This window comes from Ictalurus punctatus, chromosome 15 (genome assembly GCF_001660625.3).
Source record: "Ictalurus punctatus breed USDA103 chromosome 15, Coco_2.0, whole genome shotgun sequence".
NCBI classification, from domain to species: Eukaryota; Metazoa; Chordata; class Actinopteri; order Siluriformes; family Ictaluridae; genus Ictalurus; species Ictalurus punctatus.
The window spans coordinates 14,966,329-14,977,966 of NC_030430.2; the positions used below are offsets into that span (position 1 = coordinate 14,966,329).

The 11,638-nt window shown below is 39.6% G+C and overlaps 1 protein-coding gene across 4 annotated transcripts in view; it reads right to left on the reverse strand.

Annotated features, from left to right (window-relative positions):
* Positions 1 to 10,642, reverse strand: part of arfgef2 (ADP-ribosylation factor guanine nucleotide-exchange factor 2 (brefeldin A-inhibited)) — a 35,298-nt gene extending 24,656 nt beyond the window's left edge. For all 4 annotated transcript variants that reach the window (XM_017486997.3, XM_017486995.3, XM_017486996.3 and 1 more), the window contains exons 1-5: positions 10,311 to 10,642; positions 5,007 to 5,037; positions 3,265 to 3,388; positions 2,963 to 3,109; positions 799 to 978 (exon numbers count right to left, since the gene is read on the reverse strand). In XM_017486997.3, coding sequence (XP_017342486.1) covers positions 799 to 978; positions 2,963 to 3,109; positions 3,265 to 3,388; positions 5,007 to 5,037; positions 10,311 to 10,476 — 648 coding nt within the window. In that variant the 5' untranslated portion in view covers positions 10,477 to 10,642. The remainder of the gene's footprint in view (positions 1 to 798; positions 979 to 2,962; positions 3,110 to 3,264; positions 3,389 to 5,006; positions 5,038 to 10,310) is intronic.
* Positions 10,643 to 11,638: the final 996 nt, after the last annotated feature.

The following is an 11,638-nucleotide window of genomic DNA, read 5'->3' on the forward strand; positions in this document are numbered from 1 at the left end:
AAAGGCTAGAAAAGTTACTAAAAAGAAACAGGTGGGGGTTGATTGGCAACAGGTCAGTAACATGATTGGGGATAAAAAAATTATTTTTTTTTTAGAAAAAGAGTATCTTAGAGAGACAGAGTCTTTCAGAAGTAAAGATGGGCAGAGGTTCACCAATCTGCGAAAAACTGTCTACAATTGGAAAAATTTCAGAATAACGTTCCGCGACGTAAAACTGCGAAGACTGATTATCTCATCATCTACAGTACATAGTATAATTTTTCTTAAAATGGTATATTTCCTCAGTTTAAACATTTGACATGTTTTCTATTTTCTATTGTGAATAACATATGGGTTTATGAGCTTTGCAAATCATTGTATTGTTTTTTTTGGGTTTTTTTTACATTTTACACAGCATCCCAACTTTTTTGGAATTGGGGTTGTATAATAAGAACTCAATCACAGGGTTTTGAATGGCAGATGATCCACAATAATCTAAGGCTAATAATAAATGGATTAAAAAACATGCTGTTATTTATCAAAGATAAATTTCTCAACTATAAAGAGTTAAAAGTACAATGTGATGTTTATTAATAAATGAATACTTATCTAATAAGTATCATTGACTATAAGATGATTAAAAACATCGGAATGTGCCATTATATCAAAACAATCAATTTCAGGGTGGTACCTTCGCTTTGTGTCAGGTCGCATCATACCACCACATCGTTGATTATTTTCTAATATCAAAAATGCCTTCAGTGTTTTAGACCTTACATAAATGTACCAGTTCAGTGAATACTAAGTGTTTATACTGACTGCTTGGTTCTCCATGCGTGTAAAAATGACGTTGAGCATCTGAGTTAGTGTGGCCTTTGCTGTGGTCTGGTTGATCAGGTTGCGGCTGGCCAGGTAGATGTTGTAGCAGGTGCGCACCGTCAGCAGAATTGTCCCTTCATGAATCTCTATGTGTGGAGACGTGACTGCAGTCAGGAGGGCCTGAGAAGCCAAACAATAACTAATTCATGAAACCAGAAACTTTTAAAAATGCACAAAATTTCTTCAGCATCCATAGCAGTTTAGGTGGGGTTAGGTAGAACATTTTGTGTACAATACAGAATAGGTATATAGTACTTTTTTAAAGATTTTATGACATCTGTAAATGAATAACATGTACCATCTAACCAAAAAGAACAAAAAACATTCTTCACTGTCTTATTACTTCAGAAAGCATCCCCCTCATGCACTAGGGTCCAGGCGTTCATGCTGAAGCAGCATGTGTTTTGGAGGTCTGACTTTGGAGGGAACACTGAAGGGATGGGCAGCATTTGGTTGAATTCTGGCTTTGAAAAAAGCTTTTGTTCACTACATCTTTAATTTTATTGACAAAAATGTGATCCACAAGCAACAACAAAGTCGTGGCTGCTAATTACAACCTTTCGTAATGTAATGAACTGTGGGCAAATCAGAACAGGATTTATTAGTGATTTAACCTGCATGATCGATCAATGGATAGATTTTATTGATCCCATGAGGGAAATTGTTATGTTACAGCAGCATAAAGAATACCACTAAAATTAAAAGCAGGATTTCAGGGTGAAAAAAAACAAAAGAAACCCTGAATATTAGATATCAAACATCAAAAAGAGTAATAGTAATAATAAATAAAAGAAAAAGGAAGAATAAATTCAGGCATGAAAAAACAGCAATGAATTACATATGTAACGTTTGTATGACAAACAGTATGTACGCATGTTTGTGCAGTAGTGTGTTCACCGATCACACAGAGATGACCGACCTGTTGTACAGTGTTATGGTGAAAGGTAAGAATGATTTCCTAAAACGTTCTTTATCGCAGCGTGGCTGAATGAGCCCATTTTAAAATAAGCTCTGCTGTGTTTGTAGTGTGTCATGCAGGGGGAGGGATGGATTGTCCATGATGGAGAGCCGTTTGTTCAGTGACGACCTACTCCTACATGGACAGCAGTAATGTAATTATTGACCTTATTCTGAATTAGACAATAGTGTGATTAAAGTGTTTACATGAGTCGCTTTTAGAATATTCCTTTCATGTTCAGGTTTTACATGTTACAGAACACAGATCGATTAACGGCACACGTCATTACGTCCCCACGCCACGCCGTCCGACGTTCCCTCAAGAATTTCACATATCAACATACAGTTCGTCTTCGTTATGGTGCTGTATACACTTTTGGGCATTTTATTTTTTATTTTACGAAAGCTCCAAGAGCAGTTAATTATTTGTCATGCTATACGTGCAAATAGACGACTGCTTGTGTCCGAAACCACCTACTTACCTACTATATAGCAGCGGGGATACATGTTTCACCTACTATATAGTATACAGAAATACATGCATCTCGGCTACTATATAGTAGACAATTACATGGTTTGTTGTTTGCCGTCAAACAGTTGAGCACTGCCGTGTGTGTACGTGTCCTGACACAAAATGCAGTGAAAACTCCCACACGACGTTAATACAGTGATTAAGGTGTTTAAATGTCTGTAATGCACATCAATAATGCGACTAAAACAGGAGTAATCCACATGTCTTAATTCGATTTGTGTTTACTTCGAGTATGACTTTAGTCAGATTAAGGTCATCAATAATCGCTGTTTACATGCTGGTTTCTTAATCAGAGTATTGTCTTAATCGGTTTAATATCGGATTATTGTTGTCCATCTAAATGCACTGACTGACTGACTGGTTGGGTTTTGTCCGATGATCGTTTCGGCCTTGCAAATGAGTTTATTTATCCTGCTGGCATCTCGGACACTGATGCCACTCCCACAGCAGACCGCAGCATAGTAGATGAATGTTAGAATCGCTTTACATTTTGTAACCCCTTTGTGTTTATTCTGCAAGCACACTGAACTTCACATTGCTGACCTTTACAGGATCATCCCCTGCTACCCATCTGGCAAGCAATTAAAAATTCAAAAAATCATAACGAGCGCTCACTTTTATAATCTGGAGCTGCACTCCTTCGTCGGTCTGTGGACCCTGAAAACAGTTGCAGATCGTTTCCACCAGTCGGTCAATCAGCCTTTTCCCTGGTGCACCGCTGTCTGGGGCGTTACCCGTGATATGGCCATAAGCAAGAAGTTTCTATAGGGCACAGGAAGTTCAGGGTTAGTACCATTCCCCAAAAAAAGCCTGTTTAAGACCAACATGACAATCTGAAAGAATTACATGTGCAATTAATATAAACCAGTGTGCAATACGAGAAAGAGTACTGAACTAGGTATGAGAATATACAATACCTGTAAGCAGTCCAACGATGTACTGACAATGCGTGGAGACTTTGACTGACATGCCAGCTCGAAGGGTAACACATACTTATCAGCTTCGATGTAATTAGCTTTGGGAGGAACCACAGTGCCAGTCCTAAGACATTTGAACATCAAAAGAATAGTTGAATGAATACAGCTGTGTGTTCTAACTCCTACCATAAACAGAAAGAACAATGACAATTAATGGCTTAGGGAGTGGCACCAAAAGCACGTCCTCATTAGTTTACCATTTCAGCTGCAGCTGTATAAACTCTCCAGAACACAAAATGTACAGACAAAAACTGTAACTTAAGAGTAGGGAAGCATCAATACCATTTTCCAGACTCAGTACATGGTTTTAGGTACTCATCAATACTGATACAGATACATAAATGGACTATCGTACTTACTATCATGCAATCGGGGCATCGAAGAACATTTCATTCAGCTTTGTTTATGTTTGCTGGTGTGCTTCTGGTGATGAACGCATTATGGTACGTATAAGATCTTATGGCATTTAAACCATACCGTTCATAGAGAGTGTGACCCGAGTGAACAGTGCACAACCAGCGAGTCATTAAAAATGGACGCACAGTGTCCTGTATTGCACCTTGACTTCTCAGCTAAATGTAGACACTGGAGAGTGCTGAGAAAGAAAGTCTATGCTCGGTGCTCGCAGAACTGAAGTGCTCACATGCACGACTCAAACTGTAGTCCACGCCGTTATTACTTCCTGTCTAATCTACTGCAATGCTCTCTTCACTGGCCAAAACTATTTCCAGATTACATTAAGTACGGATTCCGCCTGCTATAGTTACTCGCACTAAATGTTCTGCTCACTCTTTAAGCTGCACTCGTTATCCATCTCCTACTGCATTCAATACAAAACCCTCCTCCTCATCTACCAAGCCTTACATGGCTATGCCCAAGGTTATGTGAATAAACTATTGCTTCCCCTATACCCCTTATGTTGAGGTCATCTGGCTCCAGATTAATCACAATTTCACACTTTATGTTCACACTTTCCTCCATAGGCAGCACGTCCTTCAGTGTTATTGCACCCAAGTTATGGAATTCACTTCCACAGAGCCTTCGAGAAATCCCCTCCATTTCCTCCTTCCACTCATCACTCAATGCGTGATTGAAAATGAGAAGCTCCAGCTAGTTTCACATAATACTTTCCTTCACCTTGTTCTGTTAACCACCCTGTGATTTTTCTGATTCTTTACATTTGTGTGTGTGTTACTTACGAAGTGTTTACATCATCATGATATAAAGAAACCTTGGGTTTGAGAAAGGCACTATTTAAATAAAACCTATTATTATTATTATTATTATTATTATTATAATAATAGTAGTATTGTACGAAGATGTTATAGTTCCTCCTGTTGATATTTTCGTAGACCACAGTTTGCTTTGTTTCAATCATCAATCGTCGAACACCTCCAGATCACTTTCATTTCGTGTCGTCTGTTCGGTAGACATACGTCACATAGTATCATATGGTACGGGGTTGTTGGTATCAGAACATTTTTTACAAGTACGAGGAAATGAGTACGGTATCGGACTGATACCAGATACCGGCACCGGTATCAATGCATCCCTACTCAAGACTAGATCGTATGCTCCAGAAATCCACACACAGGTGTTTGGAAGTAAAGTTCCACATGTACAGCTCTTCAGCTAAAAGGCATTCGAAGGAACAGTGAGAGTAGAAAGGATGGTGAACTCACTTCTGGTTTTCCAGCTCAAGTTTGATCTCCTCTGAAAAGAAAAAAAAAAAAAAAAAAATGCACATAAGTAAGTGGAACTATTAACACAAAGAATCATTCTATAATAGCATACATCTAAATTCAAGCACAATTGCTCTTCCTTCCTCTTAGAATGCACGAGTGTATATATATTTGGGTGTGTTCTCCTTTTCTGTGCTGCTGGCCAATGATGACCCACAACGGTGCTTGCGGTTACATATATTATTAAGTAATCTCCTGCAGTCTTCTTTTGTGTAAGAGTAAGAAGATGATGCATTATTAAGTTTGACTGCCATGTAAAGTACACCAAGCCTCATGTTCAGCTGTGACTCTCTCCGTTCTTCCTGCAACTATTCTACCCTCGTTTCTGGTCAACTGCTGGCACTTGTATCAAACATGGGACCTTTACCCACTAAACGCTTTGATACTGCAGTTTAATTTGTGCAATAATGATGGCAATAAAAATCACAGGTTTATTCCAATGCATTATCATTTCTATAGTAACATCACATTCACAAGGACTTGTATGGTTTACACTCCACTTAATCAAAGCCTACTAACAAATGGATTAAAAAGATGTTTTATTGTGTGTGATTGATTGATATAGATATATATATAGATAGATAAGCATATGATGATATGGGAAAGTTTTCTGTAAGGAAATGTTTGTTTATCATTTTATGGAAGGACTCTCAGGGAGCACGTTTGCCTTGCAACTCCGGGGTTTGGGGGTTCAAATCCCATCTCGGCCCTGTGTGCACAAAGTTTGCATGTTCTCCCCATGCTTCAGGGTTTTCTTCCCCCAGTCCAAAGACATGCGCTGTAGGCTGATTAGTGTGTGTATCTTTCATTTATTTATTCATTTTCATGTGATTCATTTTCATGAGATTCATATTCAAATGATACATGATTAGTGTGTGAATGTGTGTGTGATTGTGCCTTGCGATGGATTGGCACACTGTCCAGGGTGCCCCCTGCCTTGTGCCCCGAGTTCCCTGGGGTACGCTCCAGGCTCCCATGCGACCCTGCACAGGATAAGCGGTATGGAACATGGATGGAAGGAGTCTCCAGTGTCAGCAGTTTGAACAGTCAGAAGTAAAACTGCTCCTTTAAGCTTTACGCCACATGAAAGTATACCGCTTAGCGGTTTTCTATTTATTAATAATAATAATAATAATAAAAGTGAGGGAAAGTCTTTTAGACATAAGACTTAAGATTTATAGCTGATATAATACGACTGATTACAGGAACTAACTTTTTCACAGATGTACTGAAATGCAACTATAAACAGAGACTAAAAAAATTTAATCGTTGACAAATTGCTGTAGTATCTGTGGAATAAAAAACTTCAGGACATGCTGTTATAGGAAAATAATCACCATCCATTCATTGATTATTTTCTTATTACAGCACACCTGGTTGTGATTTGTTCCTTATATATCATGTTCTACATCACAATCGCTTTAATTTAAAGCCTATGAATATGAATATACAGTACATGAATGCAAGTTCAGGCCTTCATTTAAGCTTCTGATTTGAACAATCCGACAGCCAAATAAAGAAAGCAGCTAGATCAGACGATGGAGCAGAGAAATGGCCACTAGGAAGACAACATACTGTTGTTCGCAATGATTTGCAAATAAGGAAGCAGGTGATGATAATCAGGTTATACACAGGTCTCAAACATGCCCCACAAAGGCAAAATCTAGTAATTACACCTTGATTTTGTGTGTATTTTGTATTTGCTCTCATTTTGAGCAAGCGTCAGGGCTGTGACTGTCGAGTGCACGAAGTGTCCGACATTCCACACTTTGTTTTTTCGGTTGAATAAGTGCATCATCTGGGTACCTGACATGCACTCCTTGTTGTTGGAATTTTCAGTGTGAACACACTACTCGCACTAGTTATATTACAAACTGGCACAGGACAGTGCAGAAGTATGCAATTTAGGACAGACCGATTGTGTAAAATCTAGTAAAAAGGCTCAGTCTGGAGCAGTGCACTGTGGTTTTTGTATTCTTAGTCATCATCAGATAAATATCTCCATGCAATACCATGCTTAACTTAAGCAATGCATCATTTCATAAGACTGAGCAAAGCCTTGTAGCTGCTATAAACTAAACACCCTGTAAAACATCATCAACTCCGAGTGCTGTTTGAGAAATTCAAATGAAATGGGAGTAAATCCTGAGTAAAATGGATCACTAGTACCAAAACTGAAGAGGAATGGAACGCATTTATTAAAGAAACAACATATGGATATTATGATGATATAGTGTGAGTAAACCATGGATCCGTCCATGTAGAGCCTACAGCCTATCCAAAGGAACTTTAGGCACAAGGCAGGGGACACCTTGAACGGGGTGCCAATCCATCGCAGGGCATAATCACACACACATTCACACACTACCGACAATTTGGAAACGCCAATCAGCTTACAAAGCCTGTCTTTAGACTGGGGGAGAAAACCCCTGACTAAACCACAGTTACACATTTGGTAGATTGTCACAGCTGCACCATGAAGGATGTTCTAGTTATTTACCATGGTAATACTTCAATACCGACACCATAACCGTGAAGAAAAATAACATGAAGACTTGACTGTTTTTGATGCTATGAAATCCTATATAAACCTGTTAAACTATCACAACGTGATCTTATTAAGAGACAAACATGCTTGTGTTACAACTCTAGAACCGCTGTCAGGTCAGTATTGATGGGAGATGTCATTCAGCCAAGAATATTCTAGTCAACAAGTCTCACTTCATATATCGATCGTGATTCTGAATGCTCTAAGAGAAAGTCACCAATGAATAGGTGGACTGTATGCGCGAGTTAAGGAGTGCGCTTCAAATCCGGGAAACTGCTGTGCAAACAGTTAGCCTGAACAAACAGACCATGCAGTTTATCAAGGTTATGCAGTAATGAAAAATTTAACCTGATTACTGAGCTACATCAGCCTCATCAATAATCAAATCCCACGTGAGCATTTTGAACTCTGTAGGTTTTTTTTTTTTTTTTTAAATGTCAGAAGTTGCGAAACGTCACCAGGAAACATGATCCTTCACCTTCAGGAGTATCAGTTAACTCCCTAACAATGATGCATTTGAAAACTAGAGTAAAAATTCCTAAAACACTTTGTTAATGCTCACCCGTGCATGCCTGAAAAAGAATTCAGGAAGTACAGACAACTGCAGTTTCATGCCAGCAGTAATTGTCCTACTGCATAGTAGGACAAAATAATTCTGCAAACATTATTTTAGAATTAACACGTGATCTTCAGTGGCATCCAAGATTTATTTTTGAATGAAATTCTAAGTGTTCTGTTTTTTTTGTTTCGTTTGTTTAAGCTTTTCATAGCCATTTTTGGTCTATTTTCACTTTTGCTTAACAGTTTCCTACATTACCCACAATGCTGTTTGACTACCTGCTGATAATGGCACCAGTTCATCTCTACCTAAAGAGAGAAATGCAGCAGCACTTTACTTCTTTAGTCTGTGCCACTCACTCACCTCCTCCAAAGAAACATTTCCTGCTAATTCTGCTTATAAATCCATCGTGCTGGTCATCTTGTATATCGATAACTAGCTAAACCAAGTCTAACACAACTGTGCACACTGTGTGTGTGTGTATAATCTGTGTAATCTGTGTATTGCATTCAGGGAATTCGAGTCCGATGCTTGGCGTGTCCACTACTGGATTTCTCATAAATAGGACATCGGATGCTGCTGGAAAATGGGGCGCACTTAATGCAAATCCTGACCAGTGAAATCCATCCAACAGGACAGGGTGCCAACCTATCGCAGGGCACAATCGCACACACTCCGGACAATTTGGAAATGCCAAATCAGCCTACAACGCATGTCTTTGGAATGCGGAAGGAAACCCAGAGGAAACCCCCGAAAGAACGGGTAGAACGTGCAAACTCCACGCACGCGAACCCCCAACATCAGAGCAGGACATGACCGCTGACTTCTCACAGGAATAACAAAAACACAGGACCAACCAACAAACTAAACACCAGAATCCCTAAGCGCATGACAAACCTTGCAATGTAAACAACTATAATGTGAATCAGGGTGGAGTTCAGAGACAGGTCACTGCATCCAGGTCAGTTACAGCAATGGTTTTCGATCCTGGTCCAGAGGACCCACCGCTCTGCACATTTTGTCTGTCTCCTTTATTTAACACACCTAATTCAGATCATCGGCGTGTTAGGAGACAGATTAATGAACTGAGCGGAGTGTGTCATACGAAAGACATCCAAAATGTGCAGTGAACAGCGGACTAATTCAACAAACAGACCTCATGTTAAAACCATAATGAACTTTCTTTTACTTTCACACTATCCAGTGTTACCCAGATGACGATGGGTTCTCTTCTGAGTTTGGTTCCTCTCAAGATTTCTTCTTCAGATCACCTTAAAGAGTTTTTCCTTGCCTCCGGTTTGCTCAATAGGGATAAATTCACACGCTTAAAATCTGTATCCTGTGTTTATATGTTTCTGTAAAGCTGCTTTGACACAATAACCATTGTTAGAAGTGCTATACAAATAAAATTGAATTTAATTGCTTCGGCTCCTCAGGACCAGGACTGAAAACCACTGACTTAGAGGATCAGTACCAGATCTTTCATTCCCTGATCAATGATCGTAAGCAAATCTGAAGTTACAAGAAACAACCCGAGACTAGTGAACTGAGCAAACTGACTGAAGGGTCGCTGATTACTGAAACACTACGTACTCTCCTCTGATTGGACAAACAGCTGACATCCGTGTTTAATGTAAATGTTAATAAAAGACTCCGCGGTAACAAGGAACCATATTTATTCAACAGTCAAAACAGCGATTAAGAGAAGATACGCGTTTAAACAAACAAGGACCAAATGCAAAATGAAAGCGCTAATACCAAATCTCCGACAAGCGGTCTAAATAACACGGGTGGTGTTAGCCTGTTAGCTAGAACAGCTAGCAGAGTAGCAAGCGACATCATCGTGATGTCAGGGCCAGTGCTGTGTAAACTCAACAAACAACACTGAACGAAGCGTTTGGCAGATAAACATTAATGAATCAGCTTCCAGACGGAGCACGAGTCTTTAAAGGAAACAGGGAAATGATTAGGCCCTGGTGAAAACCCCTGACCGTGGACACTTGAGCTCAGTGGGCGCTGAGCTGAAAGTGGATTTAGAAAGCGTTGACTGTTATCGTATAAAGAAGAAGGCATTGGTTTTGTTTGGGCAGCTGTTGTAGCGGGTGAGACTTGTGGTGGAAATTTAAACAGCGCTCACCCAAAGCCACCTGACAGGCCTTGCGCAGCTGGCTGTGTTGGCTCCGCTTCACCTCCTTATCCGACAGGATTTTCTCCAGCGCCCGAGACACAAACATGCTCTTCGTCGTAGCGCTTTCTGTCTCCGTGTGCCGTTTACTGAAGTCAGGTTGTTGTTGTTCTTTCATTTCTTGCTGCCGGAGTTTATTTTCTTGTTCAGGCCGTCATTTCGGCCTAAGCCCTGCGTTAGCGCAGGTGTCAGAAACTACCTGAAGCTGGCCGACGTCGCCGCTTGTTGTACTGGAGCGACAGACGCTGCTGTCTCAGCACTGGGTCGCCATGTTGATGACGCGTCATGTCACGTGCTCTTGAGCCGCTCGCACGGCTTACATCCTGCATGTGTGTCTTTTTTCCGTGTAATATCATACGGCATCACATAATGGCTTTTACACCCTAGATTAAGACATTAAACGAATAATAGAAAGCCGTTTGGGATTTGGCCATGGATTTCTCTGATGTGTGTTTGGTTTGGGAATTGATTTGCAAATCTTTGAAATGAAATGAGTTACAAAACTGCGTGTTTCAGTGGTGCGAATTTTGCACAAGCCGCCCACGCACCAAGGACAGAAATGCCCTGAAACTTGTACCCGTTGGACTTGTTTTATTTTAAGCCCCCCCATTTTATTTATTTATCCTTCTTTTCCCCTTGCTTCTGTGTTGTTTTTTCTTCTAAGTGCTGTAACAACACGAAAATATATTTATGGTTGTTGAATTATGCCATAAATGTTTATACTTGAATATTTTTTTTAAACAGGCTGCGTCCGATACAGCATACTTACTTACTATATAGTAGGCGAAAAGCAGTAGGACAAAGGGGTGGTATGTCTGAACTCTAAGTAAGCGAGAAACAGTAGGTGAGAAATACCCGGATGTTGTACTGCTTCTGGTGAGATTTTGCAGTATGCAATCGATGTTTTTATTTTAAATTTTTTTTAAATCAAAACAACAGGAACAATAAAAAAAACAAGACATATATCACAATACAAATAAAATAACCAAGACCCAAAGTGGGAGAGGAAAAAAATATACAAGGTTAAACATTGAAAGCAATCTTTGACTTTTCAAAGATATTTTGTTTTTATGCCCATCAAATATAAAACAGGAATTACAATCTGTATGCAATTGATGAGCACTACGCAAGTCAAACAATCCCACAATGCAATCGGACTGGTTTAGATGAGCTCAGAATTGTTATTGTTGTTGTTTTTTTTTAAAACGCTGAAGACAGCGTTGGCTCTTTTTAAATATTAAACCTTGGTTAAACAGGACTTGTTTAACAATACCTGAATA